We start from the raw sequence: 27,992 nt of genomic DNA, 5'->3' as shown, positions 1-27,992 counted from the left end.
CACACACACACGCACACACACACGCACACACACACGCACACACACACGCGCACACACGCGCGCACACACGCGCGCACACACACGCGCACACACACGCACACACACACGCACACACACACACGCACACACACACACACACCCACCCACCCACCCACCCTTAACAATGAAGCCTGAAGTTAATAATGGTGTTGATGATATTGATTTTAAGATGTCAATTTGTCTTTGGCTTTACGACATTTTCCCATTCACAAACAAGCTTATATGAATGAATGATGGCAAAGCGCAATGACCAAGACAGGCCATGCTTTCACTGAACTGTTTGGCAGAAATAATAACAAAAAAGTAACTTTAACTGCAAATTGATAATCTTGCTGAAGAGTGATAAGAATACTGTTATATTGATGATATATCAATATATATTCCACTAGGGGTTGGCATTTATAAAAAGTAATATAATGAAAAACAATCTCAACACACTTTTGCATTGGATTGAGTGATATGGTTCAGTTGAAATATGAATCTTAAGGTGAAGCGATTTGAAGCATTTACCCATTGTATGCTTCACAAAAAGATGGAAAGGTGCTGCTACTAAATATCCAAGTCACCAAAACATACATCTCCACACAGAGAAGAAAGAATGCTTTAAAAGGAAGACTTGAAAAGGAATCCAAGAGGGTGTGAAGGAGCTTATTTCCATAGTGCCAGGAAATCTCAGGACACGCAAGCATGGCTACAGCCAGAGATTCTGATAGGATCGCTGGGCTTGGTCATCACATTTTCAGCAGGATATGCTTTTGTTCAATATATACCTACATCTTCTGCCCTAGTATCCTCCATAGTATTTTAAACCATGGATCGAAATATTTTGAAAGGATACACCCTTTAAAAAAACCTAGCATTATTCTATTTCGTGATTCTGAACACTAATTTAGTTCCATATTGCAAAGCAGAGGTATAATTATGGTTCTTCACATAGAAACGTGCCAAATGTGAGAAAATTAACAAAGAAAGACACGGTAGACAAAGTAGACTGAGCTTAGTGTATCTGTTGTGTATGTAATTCATGTGATGGCCAGAAGGTGGTGTTGTGCAAAGCTACAGGATAGCCAAGGCCTTGGAAAGACAGGAAGAGGAGAAACAGAAAAGCACACATATTTGACCCCTGTCTGATTAGTAGTAGATCTTATGGCCAAGATAAAATATTTATAAACAGTCTTAATAGAGTTTCTTTAGGAGAGATAATAATACCAGCGCTATTCATCATCGTTGATATTCAATAGTAGTAACAATAAGTGTTCATCATCAAGTAACAACGTGAGTCATCAGTCATTTAGGTGTTAGATCTAGGGAGTTCCCATAGTCATCAGGACTCAACTGTGTGGGTATCCACATTTTAAACACACTTGGACCCCCAGACCCCCAAACTCAATATCCCTGCAGCGTTTTGTTTTCTGTTAATTTTTTTTCTCTCCATCTTTTTTTCCCGTTTGGTTTCTTCTCCAGGCGTCGGGAAGAACTTACATTGACAATCCTCTTAACTTCTGAGATAAGAGCATCACCATGGATGACGGCCTCCTCCTCACCCTTCTCCCTCTCCCTGGGGGGGTTCCCTCATAGTCTGGTCTGGGCCTCCGGGACGTAGATCTCTATGCTGTCGGCACTCTCGGTGGCCGAGTTCTGGCGGAACGATGCAGCCTTCTTGGCGGCCAGCAGGCGCTTGCGGGCCTCCTGCCGCTGCTTCTCCACTGACGAGGCGGACGACGAGTCCACGCTCTTCTCGCGGCCCAGTACCGGTCGCCCCTTAGCGGGCTTCTTGCCCGTCTCCTGGTCCTGGGGTGGGAGGAGGGATGGTAGGGGAGGGAGGAACAGAGTAAAAAGGGGAAAGAATTAGTGATGCGAGGAAATGCAACGTGGACAGTCATTTAGTGTTCCTTCAGTCTTGTAAAGACATTGAAGAAAGGGCATTATTTACGACGGGAGAATTATTAAAACAGTGACATTCACGGTATACACAATAAACACGGCTGCAGAATTGAAATCCATCAATTCTTTATTATGGGAAAGGCCTTCTTGGAGACGTCAATGGTATTGGTGAGACATGAACAATGAACACACACGGCACACAAGACATGGCATCGACATTGCCATAGCAACATCAAGAAAGAACAATCAAGGCATATAAAAATAGGCAGACAAATTCAGGTTTCACACGAACAAACACTCAAAACACACACACACACACACACACACACACACACACACACACACACACACACACACACACACACACACACACACACACACACACACACACACACACACACACACACACACACACACAAAAGAGATAGGGCTGGATTCTACTGGATGATTTTAGCCATGCTCAAGTAAAATTCCAACACAATTTACTGCAACATGCAAGACAACTCAACAAACCACAACAGACGAACCATTCCACACCAACGGCCCCCTTTCAAATATATTTCCCATGCATGTGAAGAGGGGGCGAGGCCTCTCTGACCCATCATGTCTGGCTGGGGTTGGCCCTGATCAGGGGCTCGCCCTCAGCGGGGGGAACAGGGGTAAGAGTGGGGGAGAGAGGGAGAGAGAGATAGAGGGAGAGAGAGAAAGAGAAACAGGGGAGGGGAGGGAGACAGTGGAGGTGGAGGTTGAGAGGTGGTGGTGGTGGTGGCGGGAGGAGTGAGGCCGGTCTCGACGGCTTTCCTACCCCAGCCAGGGTACAGGGCAGCAGGGGTTGGAAGTACCTTCCGCTCAGGGGACGAGAGGGCGGATGTGGTGGCAGCAGCGGCGGCGGAGGCGGCGGCGGCGGTGGAGGAGGCGGAGCCGGGCGCCGGCTGCCAGTCGTTGGACTTGAGGTGGTAAAGCTCGTCGAACTTGAGGCTGATGTCCTCGATGGAGAGCTGGAGCAGGTCCCAGAAGCCTGCCAGGTCCTGGGGGCTGGGTCGCGGGTTGGCGCTCACATTCTGCCCCCCACCCGGGACACGCGCCATCACGTTAGGTCAAGTATGTTTGTATGTGTCACGTTGTCATATTTACAGTTGGAGTTAAATTAATCTCTAAAAAAAGTCTAAAAATATTTTTAAACCCACCCATTTAAGTCAGAAACAAACTATAAATATACACCTTTTAACTATGGTGAGTCATGTTTGGATAAAGACAAAGATAAAAAAAAGAGGAAATAATCTCCCCTTAACTACCACTAGATGGCACTGTGGCACCGCAGCTGTTAGGAGATACCGGTTCACTACAAGGGTTGATCAATAAAATCAAGTGAAGCAGGCACTAAACTCAACATCAAGGCAAATACAACAACAAATAAGACATTAAAAGCTCGCAATTATTCCTTCAGAAAAAGAGCTGCGATCGATATAGAAAGTCAGCAAAAACCGATACGACACAATTTCTTTCCGCAGCTTCTAATTTTAGACATCACACAGCCTTTGGACGCCTTTCATAAGCAGCCGATATGCTGTGTAAGGCTGTCTGTGACCAACGCTGCTTATTTGTTAAAGCACCAGAAAGGCTTAAATAAGATGATACAGTGACTCATTTAGAGCAACGGGAAATCATTTAAACGATGATAGGCAGCGCCCCAGCGAGACGAATTAAGCTCTACACAAACGACTGTTAATAGCATGGTGTCAGCCCGATCAATAGATCAGTGTGTCGGACTGTAGGAGCTGGTCCTGTGACTAGTGTTAGCGAGACAGCTGCCGGACTCCCTGCTCACACTGCACTACTACTGGCTTGGATGAAGATGAGGCAGTGATGGCAAGACTTTTTAGAAGGAGTCTTAGGGACTCCTGTATGCTTTCAGTAGGGTCAAAAATGTGGATAGTTTTTGTCCCGAGATGAAAGGCCCAGAGCAATGCTTTGAATATTAAAGCATCTAGTCAAGGCATCTGAAAACATATTTTTTCCTCCTCCATTTTCAAAGAAATACACCAACGGTGTAATAGAAAATACACCAAAATGATTTAAAACTCTTGAGTAAGCATGCCAGGCTGATAGTTACACACTGCAGTTAATTTAATTAAACTGAACCGAACTAACCAAACGTCAACAACCCCGAATTCCACCATTGTTCAAAGGTTTCTGGCGCATGCTCGATGTGTGAGAAACAACTGCCCTCTGTAAAGCGAGGTCTTGATATCATTGTTTAGCGAATGCACTGTTTCACCGGTCCATACATATAGACAGCAAAAAATATATACATTTGTTTTCAGTGACCTGAACAGCAGTTTCGGAATGGACGGGAGGCCAAAATGCAGAGAAAATATGTACATATTCTTCTAATTACCCATATACGTGTGAACGATGGTCTAGTAGTAGTAGCCAACTGTAATGATGAAATGGTTGCCGTGGTAACTTGGTGACCTATGGTGTTGCTTCAATCCTTGTGTTGTGTGATTTGGTGCGTGTGCTTGTGTGGCTGCTACTCACCAAGTTCTGGTCACACAGCCCCCGGAACTGTTGGAACTTCTGGGTCATGAGGAGCTGGGCACTCCCCACCGCGCTACGGACCTTCCCCAGCACTGCAGAGGACAGATAACACAGAACACAGATTACACCAGAACACAGATCACACTAGAAACCCGGATCACACAAGAAATCACACCTTTCTTTGATTTCAAATTTGTCCATCCAATATCTTTTGAAACCTGGACCTTGGATCCTACCAAACGAGAGAAAATGGAGCTCCCCTATAGCTTTAGCACAAAGCTACAGACGGTAATGTGAGAGAATATCATCATTTACACCAATAGTCGGTTGCCTTTAAAAGTATAAAGCATGAGGAGTCATCGACAGGATTTAGGAAGAGCAGTGACATACATTAATATATACATATATAGAGCGCTTAGTGCAACACTGGCTTAGCTACGACATTAGTATTTTTAAAACCTCCATAGGCTGCCAGGAACATGGTGGGGGCAGATTACAGTGTTTTGGATGGTGGTGTCCTCTTTAAAGTCATCAAGGCCTGTAGAGCCTAGTGTCTGTGCCCATCTCTTTTCTTGCAGTCAGTCACTAGGCACCCCTCAAAACTGGAAAAAAACATTGGTCCCAGCTTACCAATAATCGTTGAATTAATGGTATCGTAATGTTACCTCTATGCCAGTGCTTTAAACTACAATGGAGGATTTTTCCATAACCATCGCCCACACACAGACTACCGTCAACAGTTTATACAAAACCAAGCTTTTAGTTTGATTATATGAACTCATGCATGCAGAAAGGTGTTGTTGTTTTCTGTATCTGTGCATGGACATGTTGAATCTCCCAGACTGATGTTGAATCACTAATCTAATCTGGAGGTTTAATCAGTTCCAGGCAAGATTAGTGTAATTCTGAGGGATTACAGGCTTGCTTGTGTGGCAACCCCAGGTATTACCGTCTCATCCCCCACCCCTCATCCCCTGGACGGAGCTGTGGATCAGGGGTGGGGAGTGCGGAATTGACAGACAGACCCCCATTGGGGTCTGGGTGGAGCCCCAGCATTTTGCTGCTTGTTAAGAGGACACAATGGTGTTTTGGATTTGCAAATGATATGGCTGGACGTGCAGCATTTCTGGGCCAAGTAACTTTGGATATGGCCTCATTTTTTGAATAATGATATTCATCCTTCGGACTCGGAAGTCGTAATGGGAATGAAGTCTAATTGGCTTGACGTCGTGTTAGAAATGGGCCACCCTTTTTCTGCTGTTTCACCGTTTTGTAAATACATTACGACTAGATCTAATATATACCACCATACTGTTTAGTATTTTGACATTTAGCATTTGCCTGTATACAAAGCGACTCTTGTGATTTTGATTTTGCATACACTTTCCCCGGAGGTTCTGCAGGCAGACACACGCTTAGCTGCCTCCAGCTAAAAGTCATAACCGTACCTCTAGACGACACGCCCCCGTTATCGGCTCCAACCCAACTCAGCCTGCAGAATGGTAAGTACGGGGGTGTGTGTGTGTGTGTGTGTGTGTGTGTAGGGGGGGGTCATACCTTCCTCTGAGATCTGGTTCTCTTTGGTCTCCAGCTCCATCTGCTGGCACCAGCCCTCCATGCGGCCCGACTCCGCCTGCAGCAGCTTCAGGAACCAGTGGCCGTCTCTCCTGCACAGCGTCCCCCCACCACCGGAACCGCCACCAGCACCTCCTCCTCCTCCTCCTCCTCCTCCGACCCCAACGCTCACACTCTCCAGCCAGGGGTCCGGCGGCGGCAGGGACGAGGGGTCCAGGGCGGGGTCCATGCTCTCGGAGAACGAGTCCGAGCTGCTGCGCGTGGTGGAGCGGTTCAGGATCTGCCGCGGCGGGGGCGGAGGCGAGGTGGAGCAGGAGGTGGTGGCGGCGGCGGCGGTGGCGGCGGCGGTGTCTCCGAGGCCCTCGCCGTTGTCCAGCGAGGTGCTCCCCCCGCGTTGGGAGTCGGTGGACTGGCAGGCGCTGTTCACCATGACCTTCCTCTCGGCGGCCCGGCCGTTGCTGGAGGCCAGGATGTGCGAGGTGGCGGCGGCGGCCGAGGGCAGGTCCGGCGTGGTGTCAGAGTCCTGCTTGGAGGCCATGCTGCCGGAGTGGCCGACCCTGGAAGACAAGAGAACCGCGGCGGGGCTCAGTGTCGGTCGGGTCTCAGCGGGGCACTTCAGTAGAAGATGCTGGTTTTAATGCATTTTCTGTCCAAATGAACCACGGCAACACCAAAGATAAGGGCAACCAGCAAAGCAAGGAGAGATAAGTCAAGGAGAAAACTACTAAAGCATATTAAATCTATTACGACTACACAACAAAACACTCATCCGTATCGCCTTATCTTTAATGGTAAACATTGACCTAATACAACAATGCAAACAATATAATCACAGAGGAAAGCCATCCACCAGAGAATGTGGTTAATATTGTTTGCTAGGCCATGGTATGGCATGCCCACAAAGTATATCAGTATAGTCTATCACGTTACATTGCAGTCTGTTTCATCCTCATGAATGAATGCAGGCAAAATGTTTTGGCTGGGTCATTGAAAGTTGCAATCAGATTCTGAGTAGAAGAAGAACAAGACTAAGGAAAAAGTTGATTACCTTCCACCGTTTGGGCGTGTACTCTACAGCCTTCCTCGGGAGATGTTACAAGATGTCAAGGGTGTGAGGTGTGGTTGGCAGCCAGGTGAGTATAAGCCTGTCTTGCCGGGGGGGGGGGGTTGGGGGTGGGGTTGGGGGGGGTGGGGGTGTGGCCCGACTGTGTAAGTAAGAGAGGGTATGACGGATAGTTGGTATGGCTCCGCCTCCCCTAACCCCCACCATCTACTGAATCCAGTATTTCCAATGAGGACTTGGCGATCCTTCAATAATCCATCATGGGGGATATAGTCCCTTGTTTAGTCCACAGTATGCTTTTCTCCCTCTCTTGAAATGGTCTGGCCTATTCTTTAGCTTCTCTCTGGCTGTGCTAGTTTGCCGCTTCTTTTTTCATGAATAAACGAAAAGCAAGATGGTGTTCAGGTTATTCTCTGAGTGAAACCCCACCCTTCATGGATGTAATGCAGTTTGTAGAAACCGTAATCGGTAATCAGCTGACATTCCTTTTCGGTTTCAATCAGTATTTTTTATGAACCAAGTAATGGCCCGGCTTAAGAGGGCGCTGCAGTGTTTCATCACAAGTAAGGAGATTTCTGGATTATTCCCCAGCCCAAGCGAATTGATGTTTTTTCCTGTAATCTACTATTCTGTCTTCTTGTGAGCTCTTTTTCCTGGGTTTGGGTCCTGTGGCGCGTAAATATTGAGTCTATCCGAGTGGATACAGCTGACAAGTTTATGGGTTAGTGGGTTAACTACGGGAACAAGACTCTTCACCAGACCTGATAGTGGATACAGAGATTCATGTATACTTTGCAAGCGGATGGATCGGTTTCTTTCACGTTAGGCGGTGGACTTGCTGTCGTCTGTTGACTTCCTGTCTGTTCTTTTTGGATCCTCACCAGAACATATTCCACACGCAATTCATATACCATAATACCAACATAATCGCTGTTAATTCTCAGTAAAGACTTGGTAATTGTGTTTAGCGACAAACCAAGCAATTATTTCGCTCTGTAAAAGATTTGGACTATAAATATATATATACATACACACACACACACACACACACACCAACAGCTGGGTAGAAGGGCTCGAGTTACGGGCTTTAATGAGAACTAGAGCTAACCATTGACTGGCTTCCGGGACCTTGATAAAGGTGTCTCCCTACTGACACGCAGGGACATCTACACAGGTGAGATACAGTAGGTAGACACAGAGGTAAAAATATTATAAATACAAACAGAAAAAAAGATTATAACAAGTATAGGAGCACGGAGTGGCAGGTTAGGGGTTCGCTAAGCCACAACAAAAAAGGGCATTGTCAAAGCATATATGCAAAACAAACAGAACAAAAATGGGCAAATATAATAAAACAGTAGGCATTCATATATTCCGTAAAAAAAATATTATTTTTACAGGAACTGGTTTGAGCAAAGTTCAGTCAGGAGAAATGTAAATATACTCAAAGCAGTTACTATTTACACAAAACCAGGTCTATCATGCAAAGACAGGAAAAATCGGGAGGAAGTGCCGAGCAAATGTCCATCTGCGTGGTGTAATTGCAACGACCCTGCTACAAACATGGGGCAGCGCGACACGCAAAGACTTCAAAGCGTGATACATTCAACAGAAGACCCAGGAGACCAGTAGAAACACTGAACAGCTGGCCCTCCCTTAAAGAGAAGTGATGAACTGCACCAAGGTGATCAACGCCTTCGAGATCTGTTCTGAGGAAAACGGGCTCCCCGGTTACCAGACCAGGGGAGAGGTCGAGAGAAGCTTAAATATGGCGGCCTCACAACGAGGGTGCGAGGAGGAAGAGGAGGTGTAATGACGGCAACAGGAAGTGGACTTACTGCCAGCCGTCCTCCACCTGTACACCGATGGACTGAAACCGGGCCAGCTGCGGAGAGTCCTCTCGCTGGACCTCCTGAATACAGTCCACCTGAGAGGTAAACACACACACAAATATAACCTTTTAACCCCATAAAAGGCATCATCTATATTATAGCCATTGGTCAAATACCAGTGCTATACCAAACCGTTGTGCCCTGCAAATGAATACCCATTTACTGTCTTTCATCAGAGGCTTTAAGCGTATGTGAGCTACAGGGAATTCCGAAACCCACGGATGAGGTAAAGGGGCAGGCCTTCACCTCTCTTTAGCTTGTAGTATCTTTTGCTGGGAGTCGAACAACACATTCAGTACACTATCACGTCCCCTTTCAGTTACAAATGACTGGTCTTGTATAATGACAACACTAACCTTAGTGGTGAGGTCTGAAGACTATTAGGGGAAGCATTAAGAAAATCGGTTCCATCAAATGGACAAATATTCCCAGAAACCGTTCTCAATATCATAATTAATGGTAAATGTCTAATGGCCTTAGGAGACGGTTTTGTTTATGCAAATGATTTGGAAAATGGAGACCACTGTTATTACAGAAGATAGAGTGGAAAATTGCGGTCCAAAGGGAATGATAAATATACACATGCCCAGCCTTTCAGGCGATGGAGGTTGCATGTTCAGTTAAGAATTATTGACCATTTACAGACACTGTAGTGTAGTTAGCTCACTTGAGACTCATAGATACCCATATATTTATGGAGGATTATACCATGGCACTGTTGAACTTTGGTTGGTCAGTGACATTCCAATGGTATGCATTATATTACAACAACATGAGACCTCTGGCTCTTAACAGGTCAGAATCAATGCACTACATACTCGACATTTCAAATGACCGTCCATTACAGATGTTTCCGTGACACGTAAAACCATTATGCTCCAAGCACAGCCGATATATCAATTGTATTTCAGCTGATCCAAGTCCATTAAAAATACGTTATAGAGGACGGTAACATATCTAATCATTGTTGCCGACTGTGGTAAGAGCGAAATAAACCACAGTCTGGGTTTATTCCTGACCAAACGTTTTAAGGCAGAGAGAAAATACACTGCTAAGAACAACACCAACTTCACTGTTAGGTTTCCCTTTTGACAGAGATGTTATCCTCTGTTTCAATGAGCTGTGCATTGTCCCAGCTAAGTAAACCAATAAACAAACTGCTGTCGTCAACCCCAGCTGAACCCCACCCACCAGCATTCAACTCAAAGCACCAACAGCCACCTAGGCGGGCGGGCCGTGTCCCCTACCTGTATCCCTATGGAGGACAGCTTCCTCCTGGGCATCGGCGCCACCAGAGGCTCCTCCCCCAGCAGTCCTCCCTTACCGCCGCCGCCGCCGCCGCCTCCGCCTCCCGTCCGCAGGGGAGGGAGGTCGTGCTGCACGGCGGTGGAGGCGTGCGAGTGGGCGCGCGCGTGCGAGTGTGCGTGCGAGTGCGACCGCGCGTCGTTGGTGTCGGTGCACGCGTTGGCGGTGGCGGCGGCGGCGGCGACGCCGATGGCTCCGAGGATGGCCGAGGCGTAGGGCTCGCGGGCGAGGGCCACGGGGACGGCGGTGATGGTCTGCAGGGGCCGCGGGATGCCGCGGGCCAGGCTGTTGGCGTGGCTGCTGTCCAGGCTGTCGGACGAGTTGCTGTGGGCGTGGCTGGACTGGCTGGTGGCCTCCGAGCGCCGGTCCTGCAGGTCCTGCAGGTAGGTGTCCTCCTGCGCCGACTCGGTGCTGCTCTGCACCGTCACCGAGCTGTAGGGCTTGGAGGTGGTGCGGGGGGGCACCGGCGGCGGGGCCGTCCGCTTACTGGTGGTGATACACGTGGAGACTGGAGGAGAGGGGGGCAGCAGGAGGAAAGAGAGACAGAGTGTGATAGAGAGACACACACAGACAGAGAGAGACGGATACAGGCAGATACAAGAGAGAGACGGATACAGAGGATCAGATAGACGGAGGAGAAAGAGACGCAGAGAGAGAGAGAGAGAGAGCGAGAGCGAGAGCGAGAGCGAGAGAGAGAGAGAGAGAGAGAGAGAGCGAGAGCAAGAGAGAGTCACACACACAGAAATATTGACACACACAGACAGAGATAGAAAGAATGAAAGGAGAGAGAAGAAAGAAGAAAGAAAGAAAGAAAGAAAGAAAGAAAGAAAGAAAGAAAGAAAGAAAGAAAGAAAGAAAGAAAGAAAGAGAAAAAGAAAGAAAGAGAGAAAAAGAGGGAGGGCAGAGAGACAGAAGGGAAAGAGCGACAGAGGGGGAGAGAGAGACAGAGGCATATTGGAAGAGGTTGGAGAGAGGGTAAGGGTAAAAGGGTAAAAAGTTGCCGGATGTTAAAACAACAGCTGAATTAACAAAACACATATACAGGACGATGGGATGTTTGACTTTTGTGACCTTGGGAACAGAATGGCCCATGGCTCTCCGATGCAGTGCCATTGTCCTGAATAAAACCAAACACATAGGCCGGCACTAACGGAGGGTCAGTGGTTAAACCCGTTAGGACCCAACCACATACACACCTTGTAGTCTCCCAGGTTCCCTTAAGACTTGCTGTTCTACGCTTCATGTCTTTATCCTTGCTTTCAATGTACTGCTGTTCAATGCTAATGGTATACACTAAGGGGTTCACTAACCAATTAGCATTATTAAATATCATTAGCATAGGGGTTAGGGTTAGAGTTAACCCTAATCCAAATGACAGTTTTTCTCGATGAGTTTTTCAGTTACTTTAGTAGATTTCTCAGATCAGAATTGAAATTCTCAAAACTACCTGTTCAATCTTCACATCATTGTGTTACTTGTGCACATCAAAAGGTAGTTTCTCATGTCTTTGAACAAGTTGCAAATGCTTTGGTACATTCATGCAAATGATTATGTACAATTCTCTGCTCTTTCTTACATTATCAATTGCTAATGTCATGTTGATCACAATTTATTGTAATGGTCTCTATTGAATAGTTTCACCCCCACAACATTTATGCATTAATTCATTGCATAAGCCTTACATGCAATATGGTTGAACAAGTTGTCATAATGTGTCAAGCATATTTCTATACATTTCCATTAGACTTTCTTTCTAAATCTGTCTAAACCTGTATTTGTAAATTGCTACCATGTGAATCATGACTTTCTCTAAAGAAGGGAAAAGTGTGAAGTTAGATCGACCAACGATCAACCAGTTTACTGAAATAGCTCAAAGGTGCATCTCATGAACCATGAACTGACAAGCAGCTGGAGCACAACACAATGTTACATTGTCTGACAATGGAAGGACAAGGAATTGGAAGGGGTCAACAGCCAGAGAGAAGAAGAAGAGGTAGAGGAGTGAGTCTGCGTGAGAAGGAGAATTTGTGGCCCAACAGACAGGAATGTCAGGAGGTGTAGGAAGACTGCACTGTAATTCCTACAGCAATGCATGTACCCTAAAGAGATTGTCCTATGTTCACATTTCTAGTAATGACATGGTCTGTCAACAAATTACAGTACCAACAGCAAAAGCGTAAATGTGAATCTTGTCCAGTCTCTTACAATCAATCTCCCACATACACTAAGGTGTAACTTACAATTTACAATAATTGTCTTAAAAACTTTAGCCATAGTAAGTCATAACGCATCCCTCCAGAATACAATTTCTTTCTTTCTACACTGTTATATTGACAACATGACTAAGCAATTTGACTGTCTTATCCGTACACAATGCCACAAGGACCTTTCATTCTGATGGCACTGACATGTTCATTGACACAAATATTTACTTTTGATAGATGAACTAAGGATTTTGAGCAAGAGACTGTCTTTTGCAGGTAATCCATGGTGTTTTGCTATTTGTAAGAATTATTTTGAGAAATGCATTTACTGTTTTGCAAATGTTGAGGATGATTCGAGAAATGTACCAAAGCGACTGAGAAAAACTGTACTATTTATCATAACATAAACACCATCATCTTAGTGAACATGAACATCATTAGTTCATTTGTCACAATCAAATCACAATCATCATTAGTAAATATAAACAAAATTAGTAAATGATTAGACCATTAGTTAACTGTTGTATTAATGTTAGTTAATGCTTATTACGGCATAAAGTAATGTTTATTAATTGGTAATTAATGAGTCAGGAGGATACTGTAAAGTAGATCATTGAATAAGCTTTCCAACATGAAGTAACTGAATGCAGCTTGCTTAATTACACACACACACTTTCCAAGGTCGACCAGATGAAATCCAAAGTTACAAAACATGACCTCCATTGCTCTATCAATATGAATGTTTTTCATGCACTTATATACCTCATAGCTCTCTCTCTTAAATATACAATTGTCCCATGTGGGCAGATCTACAAGCTTAAAATTTGTATGCCAATAGTCTCCACAATGGAGACCTTCATGTAGGCTTACATACAGCCCATAAAAGTCCTGCAGACAGCATCTTGCCAAAAAACCCAGGGACAGGGGTAGTGGGAGTGAGTGAGTAGGCCGGAAAAGAGCGAGAGGGAGAAAGAGACAGAGAGACAGCGACAGAGACAGAGAGAAGCCAGTCGATTAGAGCTTGGAAAAAGCTCCAGCCAAGCTCCTTGTTATCCTCTCCCCTGTGTGCTGGCCGGGGTCCATTATATCTGGCCGCGTTGTGCCAGACTCAAGATATTAGGTATAATGCGGGTCAGTGAGGCCACTCAATCACTGTGATTTGCAACTTATCTGCAGGGCCAATGAGACAGTCACACAAACTGGGGAACCAAATGTCCTATCTATTAAAAAAAAGCTTTGGGAAATTGTGAGTTGACGTCCCCTCCCCTGCACAGTAAACCACTGTGACAGCCCAGTGGAACAGGTTTAAGCATAGTGCTTCATATTCGTTGGCGTGACATACGCATAATATCACAATACGTGCTCAAGGTATCAGTGATATTCATCATTTGATCGCGTCAATTGATAATTCAAATTTTATTCAAAAGACTTGGTGGTTAAACTCTGCTGTTGATTTGAACCACCATACAAGGTGAGAGGGAGGCTGTGTTGCAGGCCAAGCAAACTGACTCCTGTTCAGCATGAATTCTGGCACCTGGGCTAGACAGGCCCTTCTGGAGCCATGATATAAGAGTATAGTGGGATACATCTAAAGATGAGCAGAAGGGGTTATTGTCAACATCAACAAGAGATGCTTCAAAGTGATCTGAGAACGAAACCAAATCCCATTTAAAAACACAAATAGCAAACATCTTTGTACTGATATACTCGTTTTATATGTTGGAAAAACTAATGTGACCTTCCAGACTGAAAGGCTTGTCTGTCTTTGACTGTAGAATCTTGTCAGAAAACCAATCTTCACTGTTTGTAGTGCAGTTGGTTGAACCACATGCTGTGTTTTGAAATGGAAGTGGAAATCCTGTATATTTCCATAGGTTCATCTGATGGCATTCATCTTGCATTTAACATAGCCAAGCTCAGCTTGGCTATGTTAAATGCAAGTGAGGTAAACGTGACTGCTTCTGAATAAACGCATATATTGTATCTCCCTCAGCACTAAGCCTTTTTAACATATATTCCACAATGAGGACTTTGTTGTTGTCAAAATTGATTAGATCTCCAACACATTTAAACTGTTATCCTACAGACACTAAGCACCCTTGTTGTTTTTGCACAAACAGAGAGCTCAAGAAAAGCCTTGTTGGCTGAAAGAAACGGCAGAACAACACCCCTGCAATTTATTCCATCAGACCTACCAGATCCCCAAATGGGCCCTTAGAGCTTCTATAACCACATCTTTCATGATCTCAAGCTCCCCGTCTCAGGCCCTCAGTCTAAAACCTCAACCTGCTGCTAGCCTGTGGCAACGTACAGCGTGGGACATCACACTAGGGAACAACTACTGACAGACAGCCAGGGTCTGCACAGACAAACCCTGAGTCAGGAACGTGGGAACGACTGGGGCTGTCATCAAACGCTTTCGATCCTTATCACTACACAGCACACCTGCTCCTCTGTGTGACTTTGTAGGCTTTGGGTGTGTGTGTGTGGGTGTGTGTGCGCTAGCCACCAGGGCAATGTGTGCGTGTGTGTCACTCCAGGTGTGCAAGTTCATCCTTCTGCACAGGATTCAACCCCTTGGGGTGGAACAGTACAAACACAGACACACACACACACACACACACACACAGACACACAGGCACAAACAAGTGAACTCGACTGAATACATTACATAGAAAAGGGTTCCTAACTGACATATGACGTTGCATGGGAGATTAAGTATCGACTCTGCCGGGGTAACTTGGGAAATGAAGAGCGTGAACAGTCTGTTCCTGCAATGTTCTTTGTGAGATGTACACGCATCACTTGACAGTTGACACGGATGAGCCATGACAGCGATGCTGACATTTCATGCCCAAAAAATTAATAGACTGCAATAAGCGAGGAGCGGATTTGAATCATGTTGTCATTTATCTGCCTTGAAGCCCAACTGTAAACAGGTATACATGCCAGCCACTCAAGCTCACGACATATCTTCTAAACAGACCTGAAGACTGTTTAGACCAGGGAGTTTTCCAGCCTGATCCAAGACAATGGCCGAGTTGTTCTGACTTGTTGTTTTTGTGCAACGGGTTGAGCATTTTTGACAGAAGCAACAAGTCGCCATGTACTGCCAAATGGTTCCAGTGAATCTTGAGTGGGCTTCGCTGTTGTGATGGTACTTTAGACCACAGTGGCAGAGCTGTGCACCGCAGGCCTTTTACCATCATGCGTTTTCAGGGCAGGAGAACCACATTTAATAGCAGGACAAACAGTCTGGGGATCTCTGGTTGACCCGTTCACTCATTTTTAATACTGAAGCATTGGGAACTTATTATTGACAGCACACCACAAGTCAGAAGGAATACAGATTTAAGGCAGGCTCTTCCATCAGATTAGGTCTGCAGCAGTATGATTTTTCCCTGGTCCATGGATGCATTTAATTAACTATTTTCAAAGTCAAACTTTCTCCACACCCGGTTTTCAAAGGCGGTTTCCTACATGGGTTAAACACACACACACACACACACACACACACACACACACACACACACACACACACACACACACAACCCTGCTCCTAACAAGGATCCCACTAAACAGCTGCTTTTCTGGCCCGGGTCGATGCTGCATGCGTGTCGGCTTTCCGCTGATTTATCTGGCGACTACAACTAGGAAACCAGAAACTGAATCTAGTTGATGTGTGACACTCTTGGTAATCATGATGGGAGAGGGACAGGTATTTCTACAGGAACATGTAGGGACTAATCAGCGAGAAAATGTGCTGCAGTTCACTCCCTCTGTCCCATATAGGTCACAGTCAAATCGGAATGTCAGAGCAATCATATGGAAATGTTGGGGAATTGAGGACTGGAAGGGGCCGATGAGCTAACTGGATATGGCATTCTGCCTTCAATTAGAAGAAAAGTCTGTCGAAAGCCAAAAACAATATGTTTAACTGAAATTGATGAGCTAGTCTGCAACAGGTTGTTGCTTGGTTGCAAAATAATAAAGTACAAAGATATCGGCGTCATCTTCAACATAACCGGGTTGTCCGGGATTTGAACCCTTGACAAGCTGTACCCTTTTGCTTCTTGCCAGATCAGTGCGAGTAAAAATAAACCAACCTTTTTAAGCAAACGAGGTCAAGAGTGCGCAAATAAAGGACACTTAGCAGGATTGCATGACTGTATATACTAACATCAGCACATGTAAATGATGTTCTGCAGTCAAGGTCTCAACATTACATATGGCTGTGGAAAGGGAAATCCATCCATCATTGACAATGACAATGCAAACTGTTTAGAAAACTATTTCAATGGAGCTTTATGTTGACACAGGCATATACTTAAATATAACAGATAATTGTGTTAGAAGATAAAAACAAGAGGCAAACAAACACATACAGCCAAGCTAAAGTTGTCTTTGCTTTTCAATATGTTGCTGTTGTTTAACTGATTTGGCAGGATATTTCACAATCCAAAGCAGTTGGATATGGATTCTATACAGATCTGTGAGAAATAAAAGTTTGGGCTACACTATGAGCACATAGGACTACTTAAGGAAAATCTGCGCTTGGTTTTGGACCAGTGAAAGCATCAATGATTTATTGGATCAATGTGGATGCAGGCCTTAGCCAGTACAGAACACAGTGGTCAGAAGTTTATCTGACCAGTTTATATGAGTTAATTCCCTCGCTGAGCAATTTACAGTCTTTGAACACAATGACTGTGTCCATTGTTCCATGTAGGCCCAGAGACCATTCCAAACAGTGCATCATTACTCAACAGCTCAGGGAAATTATGTTATTGTGCATAGCCTCGCATCGGACTGCCAAAACACAGCTTTGGTTCAGTTTGTTCCTGCCTTATCATTATTGCACTCGGTGGGCCATTGTTAACCATTATGACAGAGTTGCCAAAGTGAACAGTTAGCTCCTTGTTTTTTTGTCTAATAACAGCTATGAGCAACAAACTGGGAACACGTTTCATATTTTAGCGTGTGAGAGAGACGGATAAAGTCGTGGAATTAATCCTAGAGATGTCATCATTGCTAAATACGTTTCTCAGGCCAAAACCGCTTGTCATGTACTCATGACAAGAGGAAGCGCCACCAGGAGAGGTCAGCACTGGCAGCTTTATAGAAGACGAATCATCTATAAAGTATATAGCAAGTACATGTTAAACAACAAACAGAGGTTGCGAAAACAGTCAAAACAATATGTAATTGGAAATTATTAAGATATTTAAAGCATGCCTTGCTTGTTTGTTATTTCTTACCAAATATACCAGCTTATTTTGATGATTATCTAGTTAAAGAAACATGCGCTCTGGTTCACCAAACGCCTTTAAAGCCTTTAAATCAGCCACTTAATTCAGTGAAAGTCCAATGCATTGTAGGCCTACATAGTATATATTCTTAAATAAACACCTACGTAACACAAACACACGCGAAATCATTAGAAACAAAAATTAAAAATAAGATTAATTATAAATGATGCATTTTGCTTTTTCGAAAAACATTAACAGCAACCGAGCTTCACTCAGGAACACCCTGACACATTTGAACGAGACTTGACGTTATCCTCTTTTTAATCCACATTAAGAGGATACACAAGTTATTTTTTGTTTCCATAATTATTTCTGAGTTTGACGTAGGCATAGTGCCAAAGGTTTAAAAGTCTTCTTCACTAGACGCAGATATAAACGGCCTTGCGGGCGACATGAAGAGCGTCCAAGCGTGAGGTGCGTGTGCAGTCAGCTGATATTAAAACGAAAACACTATTTTGTTCATCATGAAACTCCCGAGTATAATCATCACATACATAATCAACAGTGGAGACACTTACCCTGCAGACAGACGCACTTCAAAACAACTCCGGCCAATTTTTATAGCAATGTCAAATATACAAATATTGCAGACAATTGGCAAGCCGGGGTCAACAGGATTTCTGTTACTCAGCATAGAAGAATAGCCGGAGTGCACTGCGTGGTGCGGTGTGTGTGTTTGGACTACTGTTTCCTCACAGGGAGGCGTGGCGGATCGGCTCCCGTACAGAGGATATCTGTTCGTTAGCGCCGTCTGGTGGTTGACATTCCGTACAACAAAACGAACTCGAGTCGAAGATCCAACCATAGGGGGCCACCACAAAGATCACCGATTTTGTAATTGTAATTGGTCGAACTATATGATTCTCGAATCCATTCGACGACCATTCGACGTCCAATAAAAAAAAAAACCTCATCTAATATTGAGCAATTGAGTGAGAGAAACATCTAATTATCCAATCATATTATTGGCTGTTTTATAATCCTGCTGCTTTATGAACTCCAACATTTTTTGCCCATATGTTCTAGTTGCAACGAGGACTATTCCTCTTGGACCTCCACAGTTTCTCTCTTCTGCTACAGCCAGAGATGTGCATGTGACACATTGAAATCCCTGAAACGTTGTGCTGTTTAAAAAAGCCCATTACCATAGCCTACATATGTATCTATTTATTGTATCACCCACCACAGGATATTCAACCCAATCCCAAAAATATATGTCAAAATATACACATAGAGCTTATCAATTTGGTCATTCTGCAGCGTTTTTTTAATCCAAAGTGGCCGTTTAAATGTCAGTTAGGTGTTAGGTTGGTACCTTGCTCATGCGTCGCCTTCAGGTAGACTACCGAAACTTGGGGTTTCAATCCAAAATGATTTAGTCGGGAGAGACTATCTCCTGCAACATATTTAGATTTACTAAAATATAAGTCTTTTTTAAACTGATGAACATAATTCGATTCTGGTTACTAGTAATTTCATGAATACTTTTTTTACCTGCCAGATTAGATTTTAAATTACACCAGTAAGAATCAAAAATGAATTCTCATCCCTGACCCGATGTAGGTTATGTCTCTGTGGCCCATGAAGAGCCCTGTAATGCCCTCATACTTCCAATGAATGGTTGTACTTTATAGCACACCTGTCTAGACTCGGATTTACAAGGAGGAGAAACTGCTAGGACCAATGTTTTAGAAACAACAGCCAGCATTTATTTAACAATTCAGTTATAACCTTCTTCACACAAATGTCAATAATGTAACCAAATACAATTTCCAAACACAGAAATAAAGGTTACAACAGTCAAAGTAAGCAAAACACTGTCTTTTTTTGCAGGTTGTGATCGGAGCCGGTTGGTTGATTTATGAAGTATCAGTTTCTCAGCAGCTAACTACATAATAATATAGACTGGCTAAAGCTAGCTCTTCTTTTTATTCTAGGGCGGGCTGTCACTTCCTTAATTTTTCCTGGCAAAAACTGTCCCGTTTCAAACATAATGGAAATGAGCCTACAGGCTGTTCTATTCAACGAAGACAGTCGGGAATGTCCGACAATCACTTCAATATTTTATGTGACTTATGCAATTCAAATCCTTTTGAGTAGTCCCTTTGAGGGGGGAGAAGAAAAGCGGGTGGACCCCACTTGGTTTCCAGGCAGTGAGGGGACGCTTAGTAGTCTGTCCGCCCACAGACGCTGAAGGAGTAGTAAAAGCTGTTTCTCCTTGGGGCCTCTGTCCAAGCCCCTGGCTATCAGCGCAGAGAACCACTGCTCTTTCCAGGTCATCTGATGTGAGTAAGGGCAGGCCGCAACCAAGCCCAAAATGTGTTTGTGTGTGTGAGTGTGCGTGTGTGTGTGTGTGTGATTGTGTTTGTATGTGTGTGTGTGTGTCTAGAGAAGGACTGACTCTAGCATCGGGGAAACTATGATAACTACGGTGACTAAGGTAGCAGCAGTGGATTATTCAATGTTTTTATGTTTTTTTATTGTATAATTGATCATGACATTTCAATGATTATTTTCGTTCGTAATCGAAAAGTTTGTCACGTTCAGATTATCAATCACAATTTATTTTCAACTTCATTATATATTCCTACGGCTGTTTTTTTCCTTCAGCTTGTGCATGTCTTATTGTTATTACTATCTTGCCCGAGACACATAGACTCTGATTAACTCAACAAAGAGCCTTTTCATCAGAGCCACTTCAAATAAACATGAGTCATGGATAGTCAAAGCCATTGTACAGCGCACATGTTCTTCAATAACACCTTCAGCACAAACACTTAAGCAGTCCTCAGCAAAGAGAGGAATAGGATTAGTTATGAGTGCATGTTTTTTTACAGCTGGGGCCATTGTTGCTTGTTTGAGCAATCATTAGCGAATGAAGAATTTAGAATGTGTGGAAATCAAAGTAATTCTAATTACTTTTCTTCTTAATTGAGCCGTGTTTCTTCGTCTTGTTTGTGATTACAACTAGCCAGGTCAGAAAGAGACGAATGGGGATTCACGGGGATCCCCCGTCTGAACCCATTTTGTTAGTGTGGGGGGTGGGGGTGGGGTGGTGCTGCCTCACCAGTGCTGGTGCTGTAGGTGTGGACTGTGGTGGCGGTGGGCGGCGGCGACCCCGAGTCCAGCGACGCCGTGTCGTCGTCCTGGGAGCAGCCGGCCTGGATGGCCCTCAGGTAGCTGTGGCTGCGCGAGCGGAAGCACGTGGGCATGGGCAGGTCGGGGGGCTCCGGCTGGTCCTGAGAGGGCGGGGCGCGAGTCCCGGTACGTGGAGTCGGAGCTGCGGTCCTCGTAGCGCGGGCTCATCTCCAGGTCCCGTAGCTGAGGGGGGGGGGGGGGGGGGAGGGGGCGAGAGGGGGTGTGTGTTACTAAAGGGGCCGCAGTGTGTGTGTGTGTGTGGTGTGTGTGTGTGTGTGTGTGTGTGGTGTGTGTGTGTGTGTGTGTGTGTGTGTGTGTGTGTGTGTGTGTGTGTGTGTGTGTGTGTGAGATGTGGAACACTGAAGTAACACCGGGCTCCCGTTGGGGTTATTATCATGTTGTGCGACTACGTTCACACGGTCTACTACACCACTGCGGTTTACAAGTATAAAACCTTTGCCGTCATACCAGCAGACTTGTCTCTTCTTTAAAAAAAAAAAGGATCTCAATCTGTGAAGCACATATGTCAAAGTGCAATAAACTTCAAGAGGAGTGTGGTTTTATAGCACCTTAAAACCCCGGTGGATGAGAAGAAGTGCAGCGCTCCATTAGTGTCGACCTGGGTTTCACCTTTAGGTGGTCCCACTGAAACCTATCATGCTGCTGCTCAGGTCTACCTTCAAACTGCCAACCTCACACTTCAAGCTGTGCTATGAAGAGGTGTGATGTCTCGACTAGAAAGCAAAAAACGCCGACATCGCTCACCCTGTTCTTTCAGGCTCACACCTGACAGACAGCAAAGACTTCCAAGAGAAGTTGGAGGTTAGAGAATCGGGGAGAGGATGTTCGAATGCATGCAAATCAAAACAGGACGATGCAGCGTTGTTGGTGAGGCTGGTAGGGGAAGATGAAGGGGAAGGGCTGCTGTCTTTAGAGTCAGAGACACAGCCCTGAGGGACTTTTTCTTTGTCTCGACTCTTGACTCTTAATACAGCGTTTAAACTATGGTAAAGTATTTTTTAAAGAAAGTAAGAAATTAAAGAAGAAAGGAAGAAGGAAAGAAGGAGTGTTAACATTTTTTTAAAGATGAGGGTTGCAGTGAACTTATCTAGGTTTTGGTTTGGTATTTATGATTACACATAATATTTATGTGCAATAATCCAAATATATATAGAAGCATATGAATTCAAAAGTTATCTTTGAATTTTTTTATGTTCAAAGATTCGTCAATGCTCATGTCCAAATGTTTTATGTAACTGATAGCTTCCGAAGCCTGTGATAGCCCCATTGAATGAGATCATAGACCATTGAGAACATTAGTTGATCGTTATGGTAACCATGTCAGTGGAAGGCTAATTGCTCTGGTATAAGTGGACAAATTAGATCTGAAAGCATCAGTCACTCAGCTTCGGGCGCAGTCCATTAAAAAGAGATCTGCAGATGGGAGGATGGTTCTTTTTGTCGAATTGGAGCAACTTTTAATGATGCCATTCACGCTGATATCTGTGAAAAGGTTTACAGCTTTACTCGCAAGGGAGTCAAAAAAGAATGAACGCAGTCTGAACCCGAGTAAAAATAACTAGTGCAGAAAAGATACAAAAAGCAAAAGGGCAAAGGGGCATAACAACAACGACGCAGTAAACTCATCGCGGTGGCATTAAAGCATGTCTCTAAATATATATATTTCTTGGCAAGATTTATGTGCGATATAAATCAAGTAAGCAAAGGAATTCAAAGGAGATCGGCCGAGAGCATAGATTCAACTCCCCCGGCTCCTCGCCCTCCTGTACCGCGGTGTGCGTGGAGGGGGCTGACCTGTCCCAGGCAGCTGCCCCGGCCCAGGGTGCTGCAGGCCTGGCTGAAGTCGTCGTCATCCCACCGGGGGAAGGAGGAGCCCGGGCCCCCGATGCAGTCCAGGTTGTCCAGGCTGCGGTTGTTGGAGAGCTCGCTGAGAGACGGAAGACAGCTGGAAGGAAGGAAAGACAGACAGACCACCGGGGGGGAAAGACAGAGGGAAGCGTGTGAGGTAGAGCAAGACAGGCATGTCACCCGATGCATGTTACATGTGTCCCGTCGAACAGACGTGGAAACTAAAAGCCAAAACGAGGAAAGAAAAAAGGTACAAAGACCTAAGTATGAAATGACCAGCGGAGCCAGAAATCAAAACTTCTGAAAACAAGGCAAATAAAGAGAGGAAAAATGGGTCATCCTCTGTGTCAGTACTTTCATTGCAACTCACAATTAATCACTGCACTGAATGTGGAACAACCAGACCCCATTCTCCAATCTAGATTTGACGGTTTACCACTTCAGCGTCGAAGCGTTCGCGGCAAGCTAGTTACATTTGCGCTAAATGAATGCATTTCTACCAGCTTCCATCATGTTGCCAAAGTCAAAGAAAGTTCGGATCAAACTCCTTCACCAAACCAATCCGCAACACTTCTTTTTGCTTTCTCATTCTTTGTTGGCATACAGTGACAGCGACATGACGCATGTTGGCTTTGCAGGTTATCCTCCTTGACACTTTGCTAGTGGAAGGAGGGAGTCAACGAGGCACAGGACGCAGGACACTGTCTTTGTCCACCTTGAAAACCTCCCCAGCAGATGGTACTGAGAAGCTCGGGGGCGTCCTGACGGCATATGAGGATGGCATTTCACACCGCGGTGACTTCCGAAATTTACATCTCAATTTGCATCTGGTGCAGCGTGGGGCGTTGGGCGTGGGGGTGACGGATGGGACGTCCTGTGACCAAAGAGGACGAGGTGTGCACCGCAGCCCCCCCCCCCTCCCCCTCCCCCTCCTGGAGGGAGCAGCTGACGGGCCAATCACTGACCTGCTCATTGACCTGGCCAGATGGTGGCGAGAGGACACACTGTGGAGGGGAGACCACAGGGCGTCCAGCTCCCCCTGCAACATGCTGTAATCCAAGGTTCGGCTGCTCATTTGAGTCAGGGCGGAGCGGACCACAGAGAGGGTGCGGGGGTGTAGGCAAGTCAGGGGTCGGCAGTTGGAGCAAGGTTAAACAATCGATGCACACTTAAATAGAAATGCTCTTGCCGATAAATTGAACAATTCTATGAGAAAATTACAGTTGTGTCTTTAGGTTGCAATTGCGGAATCGAATAGCTAATCCATCAGCGATTTGAGTGCAGAAGCAAAGGTAGAAAACAATAGACTGTAACGTCCCCCGCATCATCTCCAGGGTCACGATCGACTCAGCATTGCTGTTTATTTTTAATATACAACAACAAAGCAACAACAGAACAACAGTAAAAAGGAATAAAAGCCTATTCCTCTACGACCTGCTGTGCGTCGACTCCCTGTGTGTGTGTGTGTGTGTGTGTGTGTGGTGTGTGTGTGTGTGTGTGTGTGTGTGTGTGTGTGTGTGTGTGTGTGTGTGTGGTGTGTGTGTGTGTGTGTGTGTGTGTGTGTGTGTGTGTGTGTGTGCTTCAGGGAGCATGTGATCCATGAAGTCCATTGAGTCAGAGAATCAGTGAACAGCAGATATCTGTGTGTGTGTGTGTGTGTGTGTGTGTGTGTGTGTGTGTGTGTGTGTGTGTGTGTGTGTGTGTGTGTGTGTGTGTGTGTGTGTGTGTGTGTGTGTGTGTGTGTGTGTGTGTGTGTGTGTGTGCGCGCGCGTGTCCTCTCATGCAGCCACAGACGGTGGAACTCGGGGCCAGTCGCCCACTCTAGGCTCACTCTGGGCCCACCGCCGCTCAGCCGTAGTAGGGATGATGACCCAGGCATGTGGAGGTTGGCAGGGAGCTTGACGCGGCCGAATACTACGCGTGAGTAAGCACAGCCTGGTCGGCTGCTGAGCTGCTCTCTGTGTGGGTGGAGGGTGTGTTGGTCTCAGCGTGTGTGTTGTGTGTGTTGTGTGTGTGTGTGTGTGTGTCTGTGTAAGTGTGCGAATGTGTGTGTTTGTCTCAGTGAGTGAGTGTGTGAGTGTGTGAGTGCTGTGTGTCTGAGTGTGTCTGAGTATCTGTGTATGTGTGCGTGTAAGTGTGTGTTTGACGGAGTGTGTGCATGTGTGAGTGTCTGATGTGATCTGTATGTGTGTGTGTGTTTATATGTGTTTGTTTGTGTCTGTTAGTCTGAGTGCACGTGTACTTTTGTCTCAGTGCCTGCCTGAGTGCGTGCGTGTGTGTGTTTGTTTGTGTGCAAGTGCTTTTGTATGTGTTTAGTTTGTCTCAGTGTGTGTGCGTATGCGTTTGTTTGTCTCAGTGCGCGTGTGTGTGAGTGAGTGTTGAAGTGTGTGTGTGTCCCCAGGTGAATCTGTGTGCACAGTAAGTAGGTCATGTAAATAAGTATGTCAAGATCATGATGGGTTCTTTGCCGCATGGCACACATCTTTAAGTAAGGTCCTTTGTGGGTGTGTGTGTCCCTGTGCGGTGCTTTTGTCCTCGTTCTCTATCTGCGCAAATGTCAATGGGGGTATGTCGCTTGTTAACTATGTAACATATTGTGGATCGGTGTGGGTACTTTTTGTAACATGTTTATTGCCCTAACACGTACTCCCAGTCCCTTGCTGTCAGTTTGTTGCCGTGTGAAGGTTATCTCTTATATTAAATGGTGCTTTTCCCCGTCGAGTCCCCCACTTCAGTGTCAGGTCGAGGGGGTGTGTTTGGGTGGGGGTCTTACTTGCGCGGAGGATGTTGGTCACTCAGAGACTGCTGGGTGGCCCTGAGGTAACTCTGGCGGCGGGCGGTGGCTTTGGGCGACGGTTTGGGGCTTCCGTCTGAGTCGTCGCTTTCCTCCATGTCGCCCATGGCCTTCACGTAGCTGCCGCTGCGCATAGGCGTCGACACGGGATCTCCTGGGCCCCGCCCACCCGGCCCAGGGTGCTGCTCCAGTCTCCCTGCTGGGCAGGACATGGAAATATAGGTCGTTCACCACCAAGACAGGCCGCAGCACTGGTAACACCCCTGCTTCAGTGACTGTGGTAAAGGCAATGTGATCGAACAGCGGGCAGGAAAGTGGGCAGTCTTTTCCCCATTTGGAGTCGGGAGAGTGGCTGACTGGTGTATCTTTTTGATTGTACCTTATACCTAACCCTTACTTTACTACTGTGTTCGATCCCCAATTAATGCAAGCCACCTGTAAACATCAATGACCAAGATGGCTATCCCCCTACCTGCCCCATCATCCCACTGAATTGCGTCTGTCCTACTGGATCATAGAGCGTGGTCCGATCATACGCCTTTCGTCCATGTAAATATGACACCAGAACTTGAGCGGTACTCACCCTTCGACCCACCTGCAGATAGTTTCCCGTAAGCTCTGGCTGGCAGGACTTGGACTTGAGCATGGATCGGTCAAGGGTGGCCGAGATCTTGGAGGAGGGAGGGAGGACTTGCCTGGGCTGGCCCATGGTCATCGTGGACCAGGAGTTCCCTTTCATGAAGTCACTGTCGTGTATCCCCAGCGATCCACCTCCCCCCCCTCCGCCTCCGCCCCCACCCCCTCCTCCTCCTCCTCCACCACCACCTCCGCCCACGCCACGGAGAGGGCCGGGTAGCGCATCTCCTGGTGCTCTTGGAGGAGCTGATGGTGTTGTAGCCGCTGTGGATGTAGCGGTTTTGGGCCGGCTGGCTGTCGTGGCCCGAGGCGCGGCCCACCGTCATCATGGCCACGGGGTTGCGGTAGTTGCTCAGGTCGCTGCTGTCCAGGTCGTCGGAGCTCCAGTAGCCCGACATGTTGGGAGCGCGGCCGCCGCTTGGCCTGGCCCTCCGACTTGGTGCCCCGGTCTTTGCTCTTGGAGCGCCGGCCCTGCTTGCTGCCGTCCTCCGTGCCCGAGGAGGTGCCCCCCGCTGCCAGCCCGAGCGTCCGTTGACGTTGCCCTTCATGTGCTGGCCCTCCAGCGACTGGGACTTGGCGAAGAGCTTCTGCACCGAGTGCAGCATGTAGCGGATGCGCCCGGGCTGTCGGTGCGCTGTTTGGCGTCGGCGGCGACGGCGGCGGCGGACGCCCGGTGGTACTGCAGCGTGCTGAAGCCGTCGCGGCCACCCGGCAGCTGGTTCTCAAACTGCTCCAGCATGTTGGCGGTCGGCGCCTGGTTCTTGGACGCGTGGTGGTGGTGCGAGATGGTGGCCGAGCCGCTGTTGATCAGGGCCGTCCGTCCGCCCATGCCCGCCATGCTGGCCATCCCCATGCCCATGGACATGGAGGTGCCCAGGGTGCCCGTGCTGATCCCGCCGATGTTGTCCCCCCCGGGCGGGGAGAAGTCGGACTGGTCGTATGAGTTGTAGTGGATGCGGGGGAAGGTGCTGCTGTTGGACAGCTGGTTGTTGAGCGGCAGCATGAGGTCCGAGGGCAGGGAGACGGGGTTGCCCGCGGTGTAGTGGTGGGGGTCCATGGTGCCGTAGTGGTCCATGGTGGCGGGGCTGAGGAGGTAGGGGCTGCGCGGCAGGGTGCTGGTCTGGTGGGATTGGGGGTACATGGCTTCCGGGTGCCCCAGTGCCGGATCGCAGGAGTCGGACAGGTGCCGGTGGCGGTTGGCCCCCAACCCTCTCATGGTAGTCGGGAGGGGCCCGGCCCTCTAGAAGATCCCCGGACCCGGGAGAGAAAGACAGTGGGTTTGGCGGTGAGTCCTAGGAGGGAGGAGAAAACACACAAGCATTAGATGAGTCGTACGCGCAGACACACAGACACACACACATATGCATGCACATCAAATATCTTCTTATCAGAAATTCTCCTTCATAGGATGCCTTGGTCTTTCTTCCACCGAACGTGACCTGAATGGTAAAGTCTGTCTGCATTGACATTCAGGGGCTGTCTTGATACGGTGCTTTACTGCTAACTCCAGTGACTCGTGGAGTGAATCTGGATGGAAGTGGCTGATATTTCATGAAGAAGATGGTCTCTGACTCTGGCATGAGTACAAGGACATGCACACCAGAATAGAATAATCAGAAAGGACTTACGGCTGACACACACACACACACACACACACACACCACACACACACACACACACACACACACACACACACACACACACACACACACACACACACACACACACACACACACACACACA

The 27,992-nt window shown here is 46.6% G+C and overlaps 1 protein-coding gene across 1 annotated transcript; it reads right to left on the bottom strand.

Moving 5' to 3' along the window:
* Window positions 1–175: 175 nt before the first annotated feature.
* Window positions 176–27,465, bottom strand: LOC130401981 (disks large-associated protein 4-like). Its single transcript, XM_056606039.1, is given in 18 exon segments — window positions 176–1,830; window positions 2,766–2,984; window positions 4,465–4,556; window positions 6,022–6,596; window positions 8,941–9,029; window positions 10,242–10,317; window positions 10,372–10,807; window positions 20,880–21,063; window positions 21,065–21,133; window positions 21,361–21,371; window positions 22,741–22,916; window positions 25,593–25,747; window positions 25,750–25,809; window positions 26,197–26,417; window positions 26,449–26,650; window positions 26,652–26,768; window positions 26,771–26,874; window positions 26,877–27,465. Coding segments are annotated over 18 exon segments (3,594 nt in total). The 3' UTR covers window positions 176–1,611.
* Window positions 27,466–27,992: the final 527 nt, after the last annotated feature.

The sequence above is a fragment of the Gadus chalcogrammus genome, chromosome 13 (genome assembly GCF_026213295.1).
Source record: "Gadus chalcogrammus isolate NIFS_2021 chromosome 13, NIFS_Gcha_1.0, whole genome shotgun sequence".
NCBI lineage: Eukaryota > Metazoa > Chordata > Actinopteri > Gadiformes > Gadidae > Gadus > Gadus chalcogrammus.
Note: the sequence above shows the minus strand (reverse complement) of the source record. Positions and strands in the feature narration are given on the sequence as shown.